Genomic DNA, 23451 nt, shown 5'->3' with positions numbered 1-23451 from the left:
ACTCCAGGTCCTATCTATTAAACATGGTCTTCTGGCGGGACCTAGAAAGGGTGCCTTCTCTCTCAGCGTCCCTCCTGAAGTTCAGATGGCTCCAACACTGCCAGCCTTAGAAAGGCCCCAAAGACCTGGCTCTTCCCATAGCCAGCAGGTCAGGATGTTGCATGAGTTAATACAGGTAGTTCTTGGGTTACAACTATTCCTTCAGCGACTGTTCAAAGTTATGATGGCACTGAATGAACAGTACTTACAACAGGTCCCCGTAGTTTCAGCCATTGCAGCGAGACATGGTCACATGATCACGATTTCTGACGTTCCCTGACAGCTTCCCACAAGCAAAGTCAATGGGGAAGCTGGCAGGAAGTTGGAAGTCACGATCACGTGAGGGCCTTGCTTAATGACCCATGTGGTCTTTGCTTACCGATGGCAACCAGAACTGCTGGAGCTGCCGTCGCTAAGCAATGCAATCACGTGATGTCACACCTAGTGAGGGCAATTCCAGTCCCAGTGAATTTTGATTTTGGTGCTACAGATCTGTGTGATTTTTTACATCACTGTTTTCCCTGGATTTTTATTCTTTATATTCCTTTGCTGATTTCAGTGTTGCTAGTCACCAGAGTCACATACAAGTTGACAGCCATATAAAATGAATAAAATAAATACTAAAATAAGTATTTGAAGAGTTTTGAATCCACCCACAAACAAAAAAGTTGATTGTTTCTGCCATTTCTACAGTAAATGTGAGGAGTAGCATCTAGAAAAGGAGACAAAGGTTGGTGAAGTGAAGTTTCAGCTCTTTTATCGAATCAACAGCAGGAACAAATAAAATATTATTACAGGCCCCTAGCACTGATTCAAGCTTAAGGTTACTAAAAAAGAACCAGGACTGAAAAATTAATTTCCAAAAAATCAACACAAGAGAATTGTTTTGTTTCATTTTCACCTTCCTACTGCATCATTATCATATATACCAGGCCTACTAGGATTATGTATGGGAAAAGTAACTATAATGGCTATTCAATGCAAAAAAAATAATTCAGATAGGGCTAGATTTTTGCATGAACAACTAGTTTATACAGATATTCACAAAATATGGTAGCATGAAGATTTCCACCTTGATGCCGCTCTCTTCAGTGGGGATTGTCCATTTTCACTTTTTCCTGCAAAGATACATTTAAGTTTTAAATGGAGAAGCAAAGGCTCAATTCTTTTCTTACAAAATGCTGCTGGTTTACGGGTTTTAAGAGCTTCTCTTTTAGCTTCTCTGCCTCAGCAACAACTTCTTTTTAAATCAGCAGTTGTTTCATTTCAATGTGGAAGGGAGCATTTGCATCCAATTCCTCAGTTGTAAATTAGGCTTGCCTTCCTTGATGGTCCTTCCTGCAGTCTGCGTACTTTAAATTGATTAAACCATCAACATATATTTCCTGCTAAAGCGGTGTTTCTCAGTGTCAACAACTTTAAGATGTACCGACTTCAACTCCCAGAATTCCCCAGTGGCTGGGGAATTCTGGAACTTGGAGTCCACACATCTTAACGTTGCTGAGATTGAGAAACACCGCTTTAGCAGGAAATATATGTTGATGGTAGAATCGATTTAAAGTATGCAGACTGCAGGAAGGACCATCAAGGAAGGCAAGCTGTACAGTGCAAAATAATATTCACAGTGGGGAAGGGGAAGGCAGCTAAAACAGAATATAGAGTTTGCAAAATTACAGATGGTGGGGAAATGGAAAGCTAGACTCAGCAGGTAATGCTTACTCAGCGCACCTTCATCAGGGGAGAAATGCCATTGAACTGCTTTTGTGGGTTGCTTCAGAGATCCGATGGGCTTGAAGCACAGCTACCGCTTCCTCGATCTAACAAAGGCAAAGCCAGAGACAAGATGGGAGTTTAGAACAGTCGGTTGCAGACACTGAAATGTCACTGGTTTGCATCCAAAGAATCCAGAACACATTCAGGACAAAGCCTTTAAAAGAAAACTCCACTTGCGTTTTGCTAGTAGAGTAGTAGTGCATGATTCCCCAGCCTGGAGCCCTGCTGATGCTTTGAGATTAGAACCCCCAGAATTCCTTGGCTCCAATTCCAATTCCCCTGAAAGACCCCAGGTTGGAGAAGACTATATTAATATACGCAGACAATTATTTTTGCCACTTTTGTGAACTGGACCCTGTTTAACAGAACTGGGAAGATGCCTGTACTGTATAGTCCAATTCATCTGTTTACTTGTTGGCTCCCTCTCTGCTTGGTACTGAGTCCACCTTTGCAAGCCTTCTGCTGAATAACCTTGCTATAAAACATTTTGAAAATGGGCTAATAATTAAGTACAATTCCACTCAAAGCCATTTAAATATTTCTTATTCAGTTCACTTTTTTTTTAAACAGCATATGAGCTTTTGAAATACATGGAACTCTTTTTCACACTAATAAAGATGCAGGAGAGGAAGAAAAGGATGTTTCTCAGCACAGAGAGAAAGCAGCACAAGAACTTTTCTTAACTTAAAAAAAAGTTCTTGAAAACATTGACATTAGGTTAAGGCCAGACCATGAACTAAAGTACCGTAGTCAGTCTGTCCTAGGATCAAACCTGCTTCAGCACAGGTACATGTATGTAGATACATAACAGAAAGGCTATAAAAACAAACACCTTGAAGGACAGATCCTTACCAGTTTAAATGTAATTATCAGTGGAATCCTTCCCAAACCTTTTTATCACCCCCATTATATCTGCTCTTACCCTCCAAGATTTTATCACACTTCGTCCCATTGCCTTTTTAAACAATCCAGCATTCTCACAACCTATTATGCTTTCTTCAAATCTCAGTTCTGATAATTCTTAGAACTTATCATACTTATAGTAGCACTCACATACTATGCTAAAATAGATCAGACCAGCAATGGATGCTTTATTGGTACATGCAACCACCAGATTTCTAAGTCAGAAATCTGGCAGTCAGCTGGGAAACAACTACCAGTGAGTGCTATTTTCATAATGTCATCCTTATGGGCTTTCTGGAGGTATCTGGTTGGCCACTATGGGAGACAGAACATTGGACCAGGTGTACCTTTGCTGTAACTCTTCCAGTCTCCCTATGCTCAAAAGGTTGAAACAGTAGTGAAGGTGTCCAGGAATGTATACCATACAATCAATATCTCTAGGCTGTTGATCTCTGGTCTCCTCAAACTACCATTATAACGGATTACCACTGACAAGTTAAAGAGGATATGCATTTGTGTATCCATGCCACACTTGAAGGACAATTACATAAACCCCCATCTTGTACAGTAGCACAAGGAATAATCGGGAGATATAAAAGTACAAAGCAGGTGGAAAATCAATCTGCTTGGGAAAAACTAAATTGAAAGACAGCCATGGAGATCCTACTAACCTGAGACAAATTTACCATGCAGACCAGCCTAACACAAGTAGGACAGTTCATTTCAGCTGAAAAATTTGGAATTGCAGGATTAGGGCATTTTTAAGCATGGAATCCCAGTACCTTAGACTGAAGGGATTCTGGTGACTCCAGCATAAGTAGCAGATCAGAATTATCTATCTCCAACAGCATGCCTGTAATCTTCCCAGCCAGGGAGGGGTGCCTTGCATGAATTAGAGGGTAGAGACGTTCACCTATGCGCAGCAAAAAAAGGATAAAAGCATGCATCATGAAGAACTGGGAAACCTAAATTTATCTTGTTTTATGAAATGCCCCAGCCAGAGAAACTATATTCTATTTCAGCCCCACTTCTTGGGCAACTGTCCAGGCCCACCAAGACCAAGGCCCACCAAGATCTGGGAAGTCATCACTTTAGGTTTCCTACAATTGTTGAAACATCTAGTATAAAATGATCATTGTCAGGTACTGTAGGAAATTTTAAGTGGCAGCTTCTTAACTAGCCATTATCATTGCTAGGGAATCCATATCTGGAAAGTAGGTTCATTAACATAAGAAGGAGAACCTTAGGTGGCCCACTGTTGCTTCAGTCCTAGACCTGTCTACGTTCTGTCTTTAAGCTGTTGGGTAAGACTGAGCTGGGAGGGCAGATTTCATCATCCACTGCAACCCATGGCTCTCCATAGCCACCACAGTTAGAAGATGACACAGTTAGAATGGTATGGACAACCCAACTGACAGTTTGGTGTAGTGGATAAGGTGCTGGAGTACAAACTGGAAGACTGTGAGTTCCAGTCCTCCTTTAGGCCTGAAAGCCGGCTGGGTGACCTTGGGCCAGTCACTCTTTCTCAGCCCAATTCACCTCACAGGGGTGTTGCTGTGGGGAAAAACATTACGTACACTGTCTTGAGCTGAACAAATAAAAAAGCAAGATATTAACCTAATGATATTAAAAATTCCTTGAAGACTACACTGAGTAGGTGTTTTTCTCACATTATACTTCTGTCAGCAATACTTATTTGTTACTTTTGTGGATCTCTATCTCTGCATCAAGGCCGAATGTTGCTCATTAGGTATTTTAGACTGAATGGGCTTTCAGTAAGGAAATACATGGACCAGTACATTCAGCTACTTGCTGTAAAAACCAGATAATTTAAACTGGGGTAGGTAAAATAAAATAAAATAAGGGAACATGATATTTCAGTGAGCAGCAGTGGGTGTCATTCCTATGGTTGTCACACATTTTGAGACAATAGCACAAAAAATGTGACAAGGTAGGGAACCACATTTATTCTCCCACCATCCAAAAAAAAAAAAAGATACAGATAAATTCCCCACTTTACCCTGAATCAGAAGATTACTGAAGTTAACTGAGAAGTTCAGAAATATCAACATCTATTTGGTAGGCAATTTATTCATAGGGAGTACAAGATGAAGGAGAAAAACTTTTAGATATACTCAAGAATTAAATCTGCCTGATTCTTAATCCTCAAGCCTCTTGGAGAATTCTGGCAGTGTTTTGAAAGCTGTCCTCCAGTTATGCCTGAGTATCACTTGGCTCAATGAGAAGTCAAATGCTTCCTTACTTCACTTTAATGTATGATAGTTGGGAGTTACTTTTCATGACTCATGTTTGACCCTCATGAAATGTCTTGGTGGATAAGACCTAGTGAGGATTCCTTCTCCAAACAGTGGTCAATCAGATATCCTGGGAAAATGACAAGTATGGTAACAATTACTCCTGCTATTTGCTTCCCAGCCTTTACTATTCAGAAGTGGGTCACTTCTAAGCAAAGAAGTTACATTGTTCACTCTTTTACACACCACTAGGCTAGATTAGCCTTCACCAGTCTGGTGCCCTCTAGCTGTCTGAGGACTTCTGGGACCCAACAAATCTGGACAATGCCAAATTAGGAAAGGCTGAGATAGATCAATCCTTCAAAAAAGTAAAACAGAAGGAAAGAAAAAGTGATAGTCACTTAGGTCCACGCACATCTTGTGTGAACTGGTTCTCTTTTTTATAATACCTATTGAGTGCTTTTATAAATATCCATAACAAATAATAGTTGGACAGAGATTTCATATCTCACTGTGCTTTATGTGCATTAGCTATATTTAATCTGAACTGCAAACTTCTAGGCTGTCAGTATTCCCCTAGCTCACATATTCTGGATTGTTTGGGGATGGGCAATAAAGCACAGTAAGGCCACCTACATCAGACTTTTGGGAGACACATGATTCTAACAAGATTCTCACCAAGGACTTCCAGATTTATCACATGGTTTCTTAAATGCTATGACTCACCAGCCAACCCCTTGTTTTTGCTGTCCTATTACCACATCTTAGGTGGGAGCAACTGGATGACCTAGGCTGATCTCAAAAAGTGTCTAGCTGTAGGCTAGACTGGGAAGTTGACAAAAACACCCCAGACAACAATGACAAGCCACTTCTGTATTGTTACCAAACAAACAAACAAACAAACAAAAAACCCTTACATAGACTATCCATAAAGGCATTAAAAACTGAAGTTGATTGAAGTAAGCTTTACCATTTGATTACCAAGTAAATTAAACTGGAAAACTCAAGATTTAGGATTCACCAAGGTCATGCTTCTCCCTCTTCTCTCTCCAGTACTCCTTATAACAATTGTGTTCTTTCATTCCTTTTGCTTGCTTTATTCTAAATACTATAAAGTGCACATGGGCAACATTGAACTAAGTCAGGAAGCTAGATTTTCCCCTTAGAGTATCTTGCATCTGTATTGTCCAGAAGCACTGGGGCAGAGGAGGAAAGCACCAACAACTGACTCCAGGATGTTGTTGGCCAGAAGCATATAATTCAGGGTGGGGCTGTTAGAAAGCTAAGCTTGCTGAAGATAACTGGATAATAATCCTCATCTCTTGCAATAGAAAAGAAGTAGCATCTTAAAAGATGCATCTCTCCCAGAACCTTCTCACTACAATTTGGTATATTCCGGATTATTCTTATACAAATACATGTCCTACATTCAGAGTTGTACAGCATTCATCTAACCTTCTGAAATACAGGTAGACCTCACTTAACAACCACAATTGAGACCAGAATTTCCATTGCTAAGCAAAGTGGTCATTAAGCAAATCCAACCCAATTTTACAACCTTTTTTGCAGTGGTTGTTAAGTGAATCACCATGAGCATTAAGCGGACCAAGTTGTTGTTAAGTGAATCACGTAGTTCCCCATTGATTTTGCTTGCCCAAAGCTGGCTGAGAAGGTCAAAAATGGTGATCATATGACCACAGGACACTGTGACAGTCATAAATGCGAAACGGTTGCCAAGTGCCCAAATTGTGATCACGTGACTGTGGGGGCCCTGCGACAGTTGTAAGTGTGAAGACCAGTCATAAGTCAGGTTTTCAGCACTGTCTTAAGTCCAAACCATCACTAAATGAATAGTTAGGTGACAACCACTATATATGCCCATGATTCTATATGCATAATAATTTGGCTGTGTAAGCAAAAAGCAAAGGGAAGGATATTTAAATTGGACTGCCTGTGAATGTTATACTTGTGCAAGGCCAGAATAAATACACATCCACAGTGCCTGGTAAAAGAGGAATGTGTCTATTGGTGAATGAAGGGAAATGAAGGAACTAAGAGAAAAAAATAATTTGTTTAGATGAGATTTCTTAAAAATATGCTGGAAGATTATAGATTGCCATATTTACCGAAAGAAAGGGGGAGGGTCCCAAAATAATTATTGATAAACTGGGAGGACAAAACTTGCTTGAGAGGAAGGTGCTGCTGAAAGCATGACTGACACAAGGCAGAAGAACTGGGGAAGCTGTTGCCTTTATTTCAAGGACAGGAATGAGCATTGATGTTCTGAGCTCCTCTTTTTCTCCATGAATAGAGGGTGTGTATTTACAAGGAAAGATACCTCTATCCATGGAGGTTCTCGACAGAAATGAATACTCTGGAAAATCAGAATTCTCAGTCTTGATGGATAGAGAGGGTCTCCATTCCAAACACCTACTTCTGTCATGGGGGGTGGGGGGCGGGGAGGAGGAGGAGGAGGCTACATAGGAGACTGAATAAAGTGATGCTGTGCTCACTAATAAAGAAAGTTCTCTTTCAGAAAGTACCATCGTTTGTTGGGTTTCCCCCCCCCCTCCTTTACTGACATCACTGGAAGAGCTGTAACCAAGTTCCAGTTGAAATATAATTGTACACAGTTCAGCTTCATCAGCTCTTTTAGAAGACAGTGGCTGCTTAATCAGTAGGAAGGGCTTACTGCTCCATGAAACCCAGGGCCCTAAGAGATCCCTATTGCTAGGATTAGGGAGTTGCTAGGGAAACAGGGTTTCACCAACACAAAGTGAATAGCAGATAATCCATTGCTTATTTGAATACTGGGTGAAATGGATAGTCAGAATACTTTTTCATATTGTTAATTGTCAGCAGCAACCAACACAATTGCTTCCAAGCTGTTATTTATAAGGTTAATCACCTGGTTTTCATAATTAAAAATTAGATCAAATTGGGGGAGGGGGAGATATGACATGCAATCAAGAGAACACTGCATAGAATTCGTAACAACAGTAAGGATAACAATAACAACATAAAATATTGCAACAAAATTCGTCCAAAGGCCTATGAGAATGAATATCTTCAGGTGGAACCAAAAGCCTAAAATGGTTACTGCCACCTAGAATCAAGCAAGGTGGGAAGAAATTCCACAGTTGAGATGTTGCCACCAACCTTATTTCAAGTCATTGCACTCTAACCCACCCCTACAGGTGGGACCAGGAGAAAGGCTTTTTAGCCAAACTCAAAAAATGGGTTGTTTGCTATTAGTGGCATCCACTACAATACTTAGGCCTTCAATTATTTTTGGCTTATACATTAGCTTATACATTGGCTTATACCTTGAAATGGGCTCAAAATCTTAGCAGCAGCTAAAACCTTGAGCACCTTGCTTCTTCATTCAGTACAAAGAATTAAAATGGAGTAAAATGGAGTTCTGCACAAAATATAAGCACTATACAGGTAGTCCTCGCTTACTGACCACTCATTTAGCAACTGTTTGAAGTTGCAATGGTGCTGAAAAAAGAGTTATGACCGCTCCTTGAAGTTGCGGCCTTTGCAGCATCCCCACAGTCATGTGATCATGATTCAGGTGCTTGGCTACCGGCATGCATTTACAACGGTCGCAGCATCCCGTGGTCACGTGATAGTCGTTTGCAACCTTCACAGCCAGCTTCCAACAAGCAAAGCCAATGGGGAAGCTGACAGGAGGTTGTAAATGGTGATCACGTGACATTGCACCTAACGACCACGTGGGATTCACTTAACAACCACAACTAGAACTGCCACAACTGCAGTCATAAGTTAGTGTGGTCACTTTATGTCATGTTTTATGACCACATTGCTTAGCAATGGAGTTCCTGGTCCCAGTTACCATCATTAAGTGAGGACTACCTGTACATCTGTTTTGGGGGAGCTGAACAATGTGTTCCAAGCTGACCTATGGTAACTTAGAGATATAAAACATTTGATTACAACTCTTTCCCTGAGAAAGACCTGGCTGAGGGGGAGCCTCGCGGTGCTATCTACTAGAAGAAGACACACCACCACTCACCAAGTATCTGTTTCTGTTCTTGAGGAGGGGCTGCAGCCAACATGGATGTTGTCAGTGGCTCCTGTCCATGGATATGAATGACTGGTTCTACAGCCTAGAACGCAAGAAACAGAATATATTGAGAAGAGCCCTTCTATTCTGATAGTTCCCTACGAAGAACTAATACCAACTGATGGTACTCTGTGAAGAATGTATTTATCAGAGCACTTCCTCTCTTTGCAGACTCTTATAGCAGCTTTGATATAAGCATCTTTCAGCCTCAAATCTCATCCAGTGAAAGGATTTCTTTTCGCTCCTGGCCGTATTGAAGAAATGATATAGTGCCTTTGATTTCTATGCCCCATGCAATAAACAATACATAGATTAAGTGAAATTAAAAGATGGAATGATGTAGTATAGTATCTCCTTTTCATACAGAAAGCCATAGGCCTAATCCTTAATATCTGAAAGCAGAGCTGTCTTAAAGTCTGGAAAGCTGCTGTCAATCAGTATAGCCCAAGGGTCCACACTATGTTTTGACCCCTGGACAAATATTGAAAGCATTTTGCAGGGTACTCTCAATCCTATATTTGTATTTTTTTTTTTTTTTATCATTTCAGCGGAGCCCAAACTGATCATGCTGAAAGTGGTCAGACTCTCCAAATAATTGTATTAATTAATTAATTTAAAATATGTCCATGGACATACGAGTCCCCATGGGCACAAAACTGGGCGTTCATAGAAGAGGATCAAACTGAGCGAGATGGCTAATGATCTGATTCAGTGGTTTCTAAATATGCAAGTTCTCACTGATACCTACCTGAAGACCGTTCCCAAATCAGAGTCCCAGCTCTACATATCTCATGGCTACAATTTCCCAAATTCAGCATCCCCAAAATATCCCATCTAAGAGCAGCTGGATTCTGCATCTGACTGTGTGCTTAACTGCACAGTGGAGGGGTAGTGACCTGTTGCATTGGCAGAGGTGTTACTGTGCCCAAGGGCTGGACATTCCTCACGGCTGACGAATACTTGTACTGCGAGATACCGCGTGAGAAAGTTGGAGAAGAGGGCGCCCTTGCACCAATAGTCTGGGTTCCAATGTTGGCTGGAATAAAACCAGAAATATTTTGAAGGATGGCCTTAATTGTTCCACAACATTCTGTTCAATGTAAGAAAAAAAACCAAAAACAGTACAGTTCTTCATTACACCCAAACTTGGGGAGATACAGACCTGTAATATCCTTGCCAGATCTCACAGGCATGATATGGTACAAAAGTAGAAAGATATACTCAATGACACTCTAGGAAGAAAGGCTAAATCAGATATAAACTGATTTTTTGTACTGTACTGTATTTTTGTACTCTAAACCACCCAGAGTTCCTCTTCTGTGGGGAGATGGGTGGTGGCAAAATTTGATAAACAAACCAACCAACAAATTCTTGGTGATCCTTTTGACCAGAGCAGGCTCCCCAAAAGTTACCTTTTCTACTAGTCCGCTGTCAATACATTTAGCCTTATGAAGCCCTAAATTTAATTTCTTGGGTTACACCTAATGTTAAGCCTTAATATGTCTTACTCGTTTTAGCTTTGTATGAACCCATCCCTTTTGGCTAACCCCTACAGGCTTGTTCAATAAGCCATAATTAAACAAAATCCAGCTTTAGCGTTATATAGTACTGCACTCCCAGACTATATTTTCCAATCATGCTACACAGCAACAGACTTCCAAAAATTAGGTTTTAAGTAAAGAAATAAGTAGCACATTGTAGAATTTACTATGCAGACTTTTAGGATCACTTTCCTCCCTGTTTCTGGTCAGCTGTTCAGAAACCAAGGCAAACCCCTTCCCTTGAGAGAGATATTTAAGTTGCATTCAGCTGGGTGATGAACTATCAGAACACCCAAACTTACCCACTCTCTGGCCAGTGGGTGGTACTCTGGGAACCTGAGTGGAGGCTTGTCTCATAGTGCTGATGTTGGAGAGGAGGCGCCGAGGAGGCCCGCCGGTTCTTACCATTGGAGTGGCTGCATGATAGGACGCTAGAGACAATTAAATACCTTCAGTTGGAAACCTTATTTATGGATAAGATCATAGCAGGAGTCAAAACCAGAATTCTGCTTCATTCTCATTTCTGAACTTGAAATTAAGACCACCACCCATGTGCACTACCCCACAATATTTGAATCATAGTTTGGTTGCTATTTCCAGAACATTTCTGAGTCCCGTCACCAGGCCATTAGTGCAGTGTTTCTCAACCTTGGCAACTTCAAGATGTGTGGACTTCAACTCCCAGAATTTCCCAGCCAGAATGGCTGGCTGGGGAATTCTGGGAGTTGAAGTCCACACGTCTTAAAATTGCTGAGGCTGAGAAACACTGCATTAGAGGAAGAATTTCACACATGGGCAATCTTACTTCCTTACATTCACAAACATATTTCTTGATAATAACATTGCAACTCACAAGGAGGTCTGGAGGACTGAGTATTCCAACGAGGGGCAGGGCGAACCGGGGCAACTGGGCTAGGACCGTAGAAAGTTGTTCTAGTCTGTGGCTGTGAAGGAGGAAAAGGTGGCATAGCAATATATGTAAACTAACAAGGTACTTATTTTTACATCTATCCTGCAGCAGTTTGAAATATCTGAAGGAACCAAAATGGGGATTTTATAAGTTCTGTGATTTTTATTTTTGTACCTCCAGTATTATTATAGATTGTTGCTATCCTCCACTGGGATTGTTAAATCAACAATCTGACCAGTTTTTCCCAATCTGGTGCCTCCAGATTGGGAATTTCAAGTCTAGCTCGATGACTGGTGAATTCATTAACATATTCAGGCAGGTTTCTTGGCAACAGTATAAAAACATTTTGCTATTGCTTTCTTTTTATTTCCCAGTTTAGCCTTCTATTATATGCCTAATATCCAGTGAATACCACTACTGGCTGGGGATGACTGTATGAAGCTGTTGTCAACCCGTGGCCTTCAAATGTATTGGACTGTAGATTTCAATCAGAGCTTGGTGAATGAGCAATGATGGAGCCTCTCTTCACATGCAACAATTCACTTCATTCCTTATTTGAAACAATCCATAGTTTGTTTTTCAGACTTCTCTTATAATACTAGAATCTGAGGGCATTCAAGTAAAGCTGATTGGAAGATGATTTAGGAGAGCCAAAATAATACTTCTTCACAGAGTACACAATTAACTTGTGGAATGAATGACCACAAGAATCGTGATAGCCACTAACAAAATTCTTAGTGTTACATGGTGCCAAAAAGCTAATTTTCCCCAGTTTTTTGTTCTAATATTTTAAGGGCCAGATAAATCCTTTAACTGTCTGTGAAGATTAAGGAGAATTCATTTCACTCCCCTCTCTGGCCCAAAAACAGACAAAAAATGATTGTCCTGCCCACCCTGGTGATGCCATGACATCACTGGCAGAATCTTGTGCCCCCAGGCAGGGCACAAAGGCAAAGTAGAGTCCTCAGTTTGGAAAAAATAGTCCACCCTAATCAACACTCACATGCCTGAGCTATTATTTTGCTTCTGAGGCCTGATGGCACATTTTAAAATACGAACCCTGAGTGAGAAGTGTTTTCCTATTCCTTGAGTTCCATGCTATCAAATGCTACTCGCTTTATTTAAGTATCCCTAATGGAAGTGGCATTCTTATAGGTCATACCTGTGGAATGGAGGGCAGGAAGTAGCCCGCAGGAGGCTGGAAAGAGCATAGGAGTGGACCAGGCAAGGCCCTCATAGTAGCCAGCCTCTGCATGTATTGGTTGGTGAGAATGGCTTTTCTCTCCTCTTTCCGTTGGGCAAGGGCAACATACAAAGGCTTAGTGCTGACGATGCGCCCATTCATTTCAGTCACAGCCTTTGTTGCTTCTTCTGGGGAAGAAAAACATACAAACCCAAAACCTTTGCTGTGTCCTCCCTCCGTCATCACCTGAATGGAAAATTAAAACAAAATCCACTGAGCCCATGACTCTCCAATACGCACAGACAGGGATGTCCACAGAGTATGATCAAACCAGTCAAGATGGTGGTTGAAACAGTGCAATCAAAGTTCTACCTGTGGATCACACATACAAAAAACTGGCAAAGCTTCCATTGCACTTCTGAGGCCATCATCTTGATTTGTCTGACCACTTCTTGCAGACAACCCATGCACAGAAGAAGGAAAAAGAAATGGACCAAAGAGAATGAACCAGCTGACAGCTTTTCTAAACTCTCTTGTACATACTCTGGAAAAACAAGCTTTTCAAAGGACTTTGCATGGATGAGAGTTATACAACTTCACATTTGGCATATAGGAGGTGGACTAGAGGTTAAGACACCAAAAGGTAGTGATTCCCAGCACTTCAGAGTAGAGGATGGAGCTAGGACAAAATTATTTTTCATTTGAAGTTGCCATTGCATGAAATGTAATTAAAGGTATCGTTAATACATTTGGTCTCTTGTCATGTATTTAACAGTTTTTTTTCTGTTACATTAACAGTTATAATTAAGAATTTTTGGAGATATTAAAACTCGAATTTAAATTTTTGTTTTCCATTAAAAGCTAACAGCTATATCCAACAGTATGGAACAGATTTCTCTTCCCTCTTCTCCAAGCACAAGTCCCAGATCTTTTCCAAAACATTTCCCAACTCCAGAACAGATTTGAGGATGCATGAGCTTCAGAATCTGTCTTGCTGGCAGAACAATATATACCAGGGAAATGACACTAGTTGATTCAATCCTAAATGTCCTTCTCCAGCCCTTATTATCAGCTTCATATGGATTATACTCTGCCAAACCTGTCGCATACCTTCTAACACACAGTAATCAATCTATTAAATTGGTTTAATATTATTTCAAGACTGCATAATATTTCTACCCTTCCCCCCCCAGAGAACTTGCAGAAAATTGACTCTACTGTATCAATAATCTTCTATCTATCAGTAAACCATTGTGCTATCCCTCTGTGTAACACAAGTCTGAGTGCCTTCAGACAGAAAAATGAAATTAAAATGTTGTAAATAAAAACACATCAGAATTACTGCAGAAAAGACAAGGCATAGGAAGAGGCAAATAATTATAATTACATGGAGACCAACTTAGTGTCATAAAATGAGCTTTGGTTATTGGGCGGTTTAAACATTTTAATAAATACATCAAACAAAACAAATCAAGAATGGTGACAGATTGCACTGTTCCACTCCACAAGTGAGAGCTCCTGTGATTATTCTTCCTTCCATATCATGCAGCACTCCATATTAAACAGCCACTAGGTTTTGATAAGGGACTCAGATGATCATGAAAGCAGTGATCATTCTTGTGAGTCCAAAATGCATTCTGAAAGGGTGCAACCCAGAAGTATCTTCAGTTGGGGAGAACAAGCACTAGGCCTCCACATCAAATATGCAAACATACTCAGTTATTAGAATCTGACCTTGGCACTTGTGATGGTTCCATAGGGTGAGAATTCTTTCCTCAACTGCTCATCATCAATCCCATCATCCAAGTTCTTTACATACAAGTTCACTCCCTGAAAGTAAACAAGTGCAGTCACTTTTTTCATTCACCATAAATTATATTTAGTCACAACTTTTGTAATGAATACATAAATATAAGTAACATCCATGGATTCACCATCATAAGGCTACAAGACTCCTAAGTGCCATCTAGAGCGATACCTAGTGCTTAGGATCAGCTTTCCCTGACTATTGGTCATACTGGCCAAAGATTAAAAGAGTTATAGTTGAAAATATCTAGAAGACATCCCTGGGGTGGACTGCTCTGTAGATTATCTTTCAAATTCCTCTAAGCAGACTTAACAGTGACCTATGCTAACTTCTATTGTTTGCCATTTACCCAGCACATAAATCTATATTATGGTTTATTTCTATTGAACTTGTTCTCTACTGCTAGTTATTTGTTTATAAACTACAGTTTATACATTGCTAACGAGGGTCAAAGCTGCTTATGACCAGAAGGAACAATGCAACATTCACACAGAAATGATCATAACCAACAAAACAGAATAACAGCACCCTAAGGATCAACGACAACAACCAATCCATGGCAGGGGGATCCCTGTAATTATCAATCAAATCTAGAAAATCAAATATTAATGGTTTCTGAAAAACCACTAGGATGGGAGCCAACCTAAACTTGAGAAGAATGCTGTTCCCAGGGAGGACAGCAACTAAGAAGGCTCATCCCATGGTCCCCAAAGATGGCATTTCTTAAGAAAAGAGACCTGAAAAGAGCCCACCCTTCCCGATCTTAATGAGTGGACAGAAGGCAGTCCATAGATAGCCAGGTCCTAAGCCATGTAGCCATGTCCAGGTTTTACAAAGAATAGCTGGCCAGAAAGATTCACCTAGATAGTGCAAGTAGTCCTAACTCAAGTGACCTCCAAGTTCTTCCTGCCTACTGGGCTGCAATAATCTACATATACTTTTTCATGTAACAAAGACAATGAAGGGCTAATTATCAGAAAAGGTGCTTAACTGAAGAGTTCCCCATTTGAGAAAGATGAGGAACTTATTTGAACCCCAGCTCAGCACTTTCTGAGGTAATCAGCCTGTACATTATCAAAACAGGAATATCCATTTATCCAGTTACAGATATATGAATGAGCATGACAGAATTGTGCTACTTGAAAGAGTATTTAAACTACCGTATTTGTTAGCTTCCAATTCAGTTAGTGCTTTTACATCTTTGCCTACATTTCTGGTTTTTGTGTAGGCAAAATATATAGAGTTTATATATGAAGTAAGACACACATGCAGAATAGGAAACTGGGTCCAAACTAAAATAGGGAAAATACAAGAAAATGAGGTTTGTCCACAGTTCTCAAATTCTTTTCTTGTGAAAAGGCATGCTGCTCATTAACCAAAAGGCATAAAAAGAAGAGAGACATTGCTATGCTTGCTTTATCACAACCTGACACCTGCTGTTCAGAAGCTTCATCATCTATACTCCATTCTTCATCCAGGCAGCCCCCATTCTCCATTTGCCTCCTTCTGGATAAGAGCAACACTGTAGAGCAGTGTTTCTCAAGCTTGGGAACTTTAAGATGTGTGGACTTCAACTCCCAGAATCCCACAGCTAGCATAGCTGGCTGGGGAACTCTGGGAGTTGAAGTCCATACTTCTTAAAGTTCCCAAGCTTGAGAAACACTGCTGTAGAGTGAACCAAGTTGCTAGGTTCACAGGAAAACACCCAAGGTATGGATAAACCAGCAACAGTCACTTAAAGTAAATTCATTGCATCTCTCTGTTCAACAGTTCCTAGTACTGAATCGAAAAGGGGCAGAGTGTGAGAATGGAGGGAGAATGTTACTGCAATAAAGCTCTTGATAAAATATGTAACTGTGGTGCTGAATCAAATGAGAGCAAGATATAACACAAGACGCTGAATCATAGCCAGCCACACACAGGACATTCAATACCATATAGCAGAAAAAGGCAGTTTCGTTCAATTGCCTGCTTTCAGTCTCTGTCCTGATCCCGTCTGCTTCCACCTCTGCCCCTTCCTCCAGCCCTCTTATTCTAGTAGAGGTGTGCTTTGGAGTTCAACGACAGCACCTTGGATTTCTACAAGACATCCTATGTTTACGTACCAGCCACACCTAGCCTTCACCGCATATTACCTGATATCGGCTCATTCTTTCCTGCTTGATTTGCTCAAATTTACGCTTCAGCTCACTTTGTCGCTCAATCCTCTTTTGAGCTCTGCCAACAAACACCGTTCGGCCATTGATCTCCCTTCCATCCATGTGCTCAACAGCCTGCAGTGAGAAGAGGTGACAGGCAAGGCTGTAAATTTATCTCACAGGAAGTCACCTCATACTTTATAATTTCATCCTTTATTATTTTAGCGAAGGCCTGCTTTGAGCCAAAGAATGCAATGCTTTCCTACCCAAGCCTAAAGAAGTAATTGGATAACTAGTCCAACCTGTGAAGAGATACTGGCTTTAAAAGCCTATTAACCTCTTATTATGCTCCCCAAATCTTTCCTCCCATCATTACTCTTTAACGGAGAAAGGACGTATGAGAACAAAGATCAACTTGCCTTCTGAGCATCTTGATGCTTCTCAAAATTGACAAAACCAAACCCTTTTGAGCGGCCTGTATTATCCATCATGACTTTGACACTCAAGGTCTTTCCTGGAAGTAGAACAAATACTTTTAGGCTAATACTATAACAAGGAAGGTTTTCAAGCATTGCAGAGCACAAGGGGCTCAACTCCACCCAAGGATAGTGATGGGCACATACCAATAAGTCTCACATTTGTCTATCACATTTAAACTTTTGGCTCATGTAAAATTCTATTCCAGGGAGGTATTTTTCATGTCTTCAAGAGTTCTGTCTCAATTTAAGTTTGATTTTGGTACCAAAACTCAGATTTTGCACCAGGAAGTCCAAATTTGTTTCATGGTATTTTGAGCCACCCGGAGTCACTAAAATGAGATGGCTGGCCATACCAATTAAATAATAATAATAATAATAATAATACTCTAAATCTTGGGCATCCTTTTCACTGTATATATCCTTATAATCCTAACAATGAAGTTCTCCTCTTACCAAATGCATCCCCTTGTTAGATAGCTTAAGAGAAACAGGTCTGCATATAATTACTGGGAAGGATTTTCTAACTCTGGTATTATTAGAAAGGGAGAAACATTTTTAATCTAGTTTACATGTAAACATACAGGCTTCCATAATTCTGTACCCTCCAGATATATATGGTTATCAGTTCTCATATTCCTCAGGGGGCTCATGGACAAAAGGCAAAAGGATGATGGGAGGTGATGAGCATCATATCTGAACAGCAGTGGACTGAGAAAGCTTTCTGAAATATATCCTTAAAACAGATGTAATACTGTTGTACCCTTATGGCTTAGATTATGATTTCATACTCTTAGTTTACAGTGGAGTGTTTTTGCCTGTTTGGAGGTAGGTCAGATCACAATGCTGGCAGTGTCTTCTGCTATTTGCTAAAAAAACCTGAAGCAGCATCCAAGCTGTTAGTCTGAGGCTCACAACCCTTATTTTATAAGCAGTAGTTTTAAATGCCTTCCTTACCAAATTTTGAGAATATTTCTTGCAACCTCTCATCAGTCATGTCATCTCCAAAGTTCTTGATGTAGACATTAGTGAATTCCATTGCTTTGGCTCCATATTCTGCTTCACGCTCTCGGCGGGACTTAAAGTGGCCAACAAATCTGCAGGGTCAAGACAGGAGAAATAAAGCCATCTCCTAAAAAGGTACTGAATAGACCAGGGCATGCTGGCTGGGGAATTCTGGGAGTTGAAATCCACTCATCTTAAAGTTGCTGAGGTTGAGAAACACTGGCACAGACAGAACCCCTAAAGAGACCACTTGCACTCTTGTTATTCAACGGGCAGAGCATGCAGCTGGGGCAGCTTCTTCCTTGCAGTTCTGCAAAGCCAAAGTTTGTCTTCTCGGGTGAATTTAGAAGCCAAGTAAACTTCAGAAAGAGGCAGGATTGTGTGATTTGGCACATTGGCAAAGGTATTTGCTCTAGGGGAGTCCAGAGCTTAAACAGTGATGAGATTGGGCAGTGTTTTTTAATTTACTTTTCAAATCCATATGCCAGCCTTAAAATTAATGTTTTCTAAGTGTGGCTTGCAATACCTTAAAATCAAGATTTTTTAAAGTAAAAAAAAAGATAAGTTTAAGGACTATATTTCACAGAATTTAAATTATTAATATATTAAAGGGAAGAATAAAAAACTGTTTTACTACATTAATATTTTGTGCCAAACATGTAGAATGGTTTCAAGGTGTACAATATAAGGCAATCCCAGTCACCAATGGTGTTAAACAGGGCTGTGTGCTTGCACCCACACTGTTCAGCATGACTTTTATTGCCATCCTGAATGATGCCTTTCAGGACAGTGATGCTGGAATCAGCCTCAAGTACAGAGTGAATGGGAGGTTCTTCAACCTGAGGAGCCTTCAAGTTATTACCAAAGTGAAGGAAACTGTTCTGAGAGACTTCCTCTTTGCCGATGACTATGCCCCAGAGCCAGAAATGCCAGTCAGTATGGACAAATTCTCTACAGCTCGGGACAACTTTGGATTCACCATCAATATTCAAAAGACCAAGGTCATGCACCAGTCTGCTCCTCATGCACTGTACACAGAACCCAGAATCACAATCAAAAGGCAGAAACCACAGGCAGTGGACCAGTTCAATTACCTTGGCAGCACCTTCTCCTGAGTAGTGACCAGTGATACAGAAGTCAACTGCAGAATAGCAAAGGCAAGTGCTGCTTTTGGTAGACTGTGCTCCAGTATGTGGGAACATCAAGGAATTAGCGCAGCAACAAAATTGAAGGTCTACAGAGCCGTGGTACTCACTACCCTTCTGTATGCCTGTGAAATGTGGACTGTGTATCGAAGGCATGCAAGACAGCCCAACCATTTCCACATGACTTGTCTTTACAGAATATTAGGCATCTGATGGCTAGATAAAGTACCAGACACTGAAGTTCTCTCTAGAGTAAGTCTACCATCAGTCCACATGCTGCTAATGAGAGCACAGACCTGGTTGGCAGGACACATCATCCATATGCTGGACAAGCGCATACCCCAGCAGCTCCTTTTTGGAGAACTCTCTGCTGGAAAATACTTACATGGAGGGCAGAAGAAACATTTCAAAGATACGTTAAAGGCCTCCCTGAAGTTGCTTGTCATGGACACGACCACCTGGGAAACATTGCGACAAAATCGCTCTACTTGGCATGGCCTCATCCATAAGGGCTGTCAAGGTTAGACAGTAAAGTACACTGCAGACACACAATATAAGCATGAACTGCACAAATCTAGAGTCATCAGTGCAACAACTGCAGTGTCTACACGTTTGCCCAACATGTGCCAGGACATTCTCTGCCCGAATTGGCCTGACCAGTCATCAGACACATATTTAGTTTTAATGTGACTAATGGTGTTGAAGTCCATCAACAATGATGGATGAGCAACATCAGTAAAAAAAAAAAAATCAGAACTTGAGATAAAAAAATCTAGAACAGTGTCTGCAGCATTCAAGTGAGGACCATAGTTGGCTTTTGGGTAGTAGACCCTTATTCCAGGTGACATTCTATTAAAAAGTATGTGAAACCAAGATGAAAACTACTTTTGATTTAATATTAAATTTCTGTATTATAAAATGATGTTGCTGTTACTTTCCCCCTTATATTTAATGATTCCCCTCTTTTAATATACTCTGAATTGAAATCTGATGGCAACTTGTAGAGAGAACTGGGGGCCACAACCAAGGGTTTTGGGCCACCTATAGCCTTGGACTATTTCTGATCTAAGAGATCAATCATGACCCCAATTGTGAGTTGAAAGTAAGCTTCCAGACAAAATACTATAGCAGCCACTCCAGAATACCGAAAGTGCCTTATGCCTATTGATCTATCTGGCCTGGTAGACCTGACTGACTTTACTCTGTTGCCCCTGACTGATAATCAATCTGCTAAGTTTCAAAGATTCAGACAAGGCTCTTCCCAGGAGATCCTAGGGCTGAATCTGGATCTTGTACATTCAAAGCACATATCTACCAGAAGATACAACTGTTTCCTTAAACTATGCTAGAATTGCAGGTTATTCGCATTGTAAAGGACACGCTGAAATTCATTCTCTGTACCATCTCCTCAGGCTTCTACTTACACCTTGCGATCATTTAGCAGCATTCCATTCATTGTCTCAATCGCTCTGTTTGCTGCCTCATGAGTCTCAAAATGGACAAAGCCATAACCCCTAGATCCATTCTCATCACAAACAACCTGTTAAGACATTTAAGAGCAAGGTGAGAGAAAGAAAACGAGGAAAGTCAAAACTTGGAACTGACAACCAGTCCATTGCTTGCCCTTTAGATTCCAGTCTCTGTTACAGGACCCAAGTATTATAGCTATCACCTCCATTTCCATGACTAACCTGAAGCTGCCTAAGAATGTTGGCTTTAGGTCCCATACTCTCCAACTAGTCTGGCCTGTTCATGCTGGATGGTGATTATGGACATTGAAGGCTAGCATATTTGGAGGGCATCTATTTATAGACAACTGTTCCAGGGAGAAGAGGAAGCAATATCATCTTGAATCTAAAATAAATCAGAATTGGCTGGGCTTGCAATTTAAGATTCTGTGCCCCTCAGAATCAGCTGCTTTTCTGGGGCCACTGTAGTAATTTTGACAGCCAAAGAACCATCATCTCTTGTCCCATCTTGAAAAGATGCTGGGAGAAAGTGGAGAAATAATCTAGATGCTTTGCTCAAGGGCAAAATAATTGAAAGTCTCATTCAGTTGGAAGCCACTAAATGATAACAGATTGATATTGGAGCCTGAACATTGATAAGAAAAAGTGACTCAGACATGAATATATTTTAGACTTCAGGACAAAAATGCAACATCCGTCACAAAAAAGAATGATAGAACTTCATTTCATGACTTCTGAAATGGTTGCACCTACTTTGCAAGAAAGAATATTTCCAAAAGCTGAGAATGTATCATATAAGGCTTTGTTATCAATGGAATCATCCAGATTCTTGATGAAGATGTTCCCAACACCTGATTTCCTGAGTCCTGGATCTCGCTGGGACCACATGATACGAATGGGTCGACCTTTTATGACTTCAAAATTCATGGTGTCCAAGGCCCGTTCAGCTTGAGGAGGGAAAAATAAAAGCACATTCATTTACCAATAGGCCAAACACAAACCTGGGAAAGACAAACTGTGATGCACCCAAACAGCTAACTTTTCTAATAGCTCGGCATTACCAACATATATGATCTCCAAGACAAGAGATGGAATAGGGGTATAAGAAATCAGTGGCTTCAGGAAAATATTCCTAAAAATTGTAAGTTTAAATAATTGCCACTGGGAATGTCATGCCTAATTCATCCATCTTTATATTACTTGGTTTTCAGGAGTTGTTTGCAGGTAAAATCCTAAATTTAAAATAGAGGATCAAAATGAAAACTGCGGTACAGAACTGATAACATGTAATACCTCCTTCAGTACCATATCAGTTGCATTTTTCTTTCACAAAACTAAATCACTTTTTTCTGATGAAAAGCTTAAACTGTAGGAGTTTGAATATTTCAGGCATTATTTTACTGGGAAACAAGGGCAATATCAGAAATCACAAATTTAGAGAGAGGTTGACAAGTTCAATTTATGTTCATTAACATTTACAAGATGATCCATTGCTGGTGTCTGACACCATTAAAAAAATAAAATTGATGAGGACAACTTTGTGCATTGGAAATTTACATTTGCAATTGGCAAATTATGAGTAGATGAGGTGGTCCTTGTTCCACCACTTGCTTTCTCAAAGCAATTATTATTTTTACCATTTTTAAAAAACCAAAAATGCTATTTCTGAAAGCTCTCCCATTTCTTCAGATTGAAATACATCAACTAGTGGCATCTAGATTACTAACAGTAGCAGCACAGACTGTCATCAAGAGTTGGAGAAATGAAAAAGTCACATTTAAAAAATGGATAAGCAAGTTTGATTGTTAAACTTGCTTATTTATACTATGGTTAATATAATCCTCTCATGTTTTGTGTGTTTTTTATAGTTTTTATAGTTTTAATGATTGTTTTATATGTATTTATTGTTTCTTTCAATTGAGTGTTGTACACTGCCCAGAGTCACTCCTTGTGAGATGGGCGGCTATACCAATATAATCAATAAAAATAAATAAATAAATGCAATTATGAAAAATGAGAAAGACATAAATAGGTAAATCCAAATATTCATGAACTACTTTTACCTAATATAGAACATGTAGCTATTAATAAGCATGTGTGTCATTTTCTCTTATCAAATTAAGTTCAATATCTTGATATAATGCATATATGAAACACTAGTTCAAAGTTATTAGGCATTACATTTACTTGAAAAAGCTATCACCTGGAATTTAATCCCTCGTGCTCCACCTGAAAAAGGAAAATAAGACTGAAGAGAAACCATGTCCTCTCATTGCCTTCTTAGAAAATCTAAAGCTTTTAAAGGTACATTATTTGGGGAAAAATAGTCAAAGGAAATATATTTGAGTATATATTGCATTTGCATATCAATATTATTAAAACAAAGGAAGTAGTTCTCACCATCAGCAGGCTGTTGAAAATTTATGTAGGCATAACCTAGAGATAGTCGTGTGGCAACATCTCGACAAACTCTGATGGACATGATGGGTCCAGCAGGTGAGAACTTCTCAAACAACATGGCTTCAGTCACATCTGGATGCAAGTCGCCCACATAGAGAGAAGCTAATGGATATCCTGGACCACTAGCATTCATGGCCAATCATCTAGTTTAACTTTGGAAGCAAAGCAGAATCTAGTTACTACTATGTTGCATAATGTGGACTTTTGAGATACAAAAACAACATGGGGTTGGAAGAGCCATGATAGCCTCCATGTGA

The 23451-nt window shown here is 40.1% G+C and overlaps 1 protein-coding gene across 2 annotated transcripts; it reads right to left on the bottom strand.

Annotated features, from left to right (window-relative positions):
- Window positions 1-753: 753 nt before the first annotated feature.
- On the bottom strand, window positions 754-23451 carry PABPC1L (poly(A) binding protein cytoplasmic 1 like). Of its 2 annotated transcripts, XM_063300051.1 has the most exons (15): window positions 23135-23451; window positions 21488-21681; window positions 20690-20805; window positions 18073-18212; window positions 17059-17153; window positions 16637-16774; window positions 14429-14524; window positions 12674-12940; window positions 11455-11545; window positions 10904-11032; window positions 9957-10096; window positions 9010-9103; window positions 3498-3628; window positions 1768-1856; window positions 754-1157 (listed from the first exon to the last, which is right to left on the bottom strand). In XM_063300051.1, exons 1-14 carry the CDS (start codon window positions 23325-23327, stop codon window positions 1773-1775), a joined length of 1908 nt encoding a protein of 635 aa, XP_063156121.1. In that variant the 5' UTR covers window positions 23328-23451; the 3' UTR covers window positions 754-1157; window positions 1768-1772. The 2 variants fall into 2 exon arrangements, with proteins under 2 accessions (XP_063156121.1, XP_063156122.1); XM_063300052.1 differs by lacking the exon at window positions 754-1157 and having other exon boundaries at window positions 1767-1856.

Source organism: Candoia aspera, chromosome 3 (genome assembly GCF_035149785.1).
Source record: "Candoia aspera isolate rCanAsp1 chromosome 3, rCanAsp1.hap2, whole genome shotgun sequence".
NCBI lineage: Eukaryota > Metazoa > Chordata > Lepidosauria > Squamata > Boidae > Candoia > Candoia aspera.
Note: the sequence above shows the minus strand (reverse complement) of the source record. Positions and strands in the feature narration are given on the sequence as shown.

Coding starts and splice junctions, on each gene's coding strand:
- PABPC1L (XM_063300051.1), bottom strand. CDS start 23,327: ATGAATGCTAGTGGTCCAGGATATCCATTAGCTTCTCTCTATGTGGGC. Junction 17,154..18,072: donor AGAAATATTCTCAAAATTTG/GTAAGGAAGGCA, acceptor TTCTACTTCCAG/GAAAGACCTTGAGTGTCAAA. Junction 9,104..9,956: donor CACCTCTGCCAATGCAACAG/GTCACTACCCCT, acceptor CTTGCGTTCTAG/GCTGTAGAACCAGTCATTCA.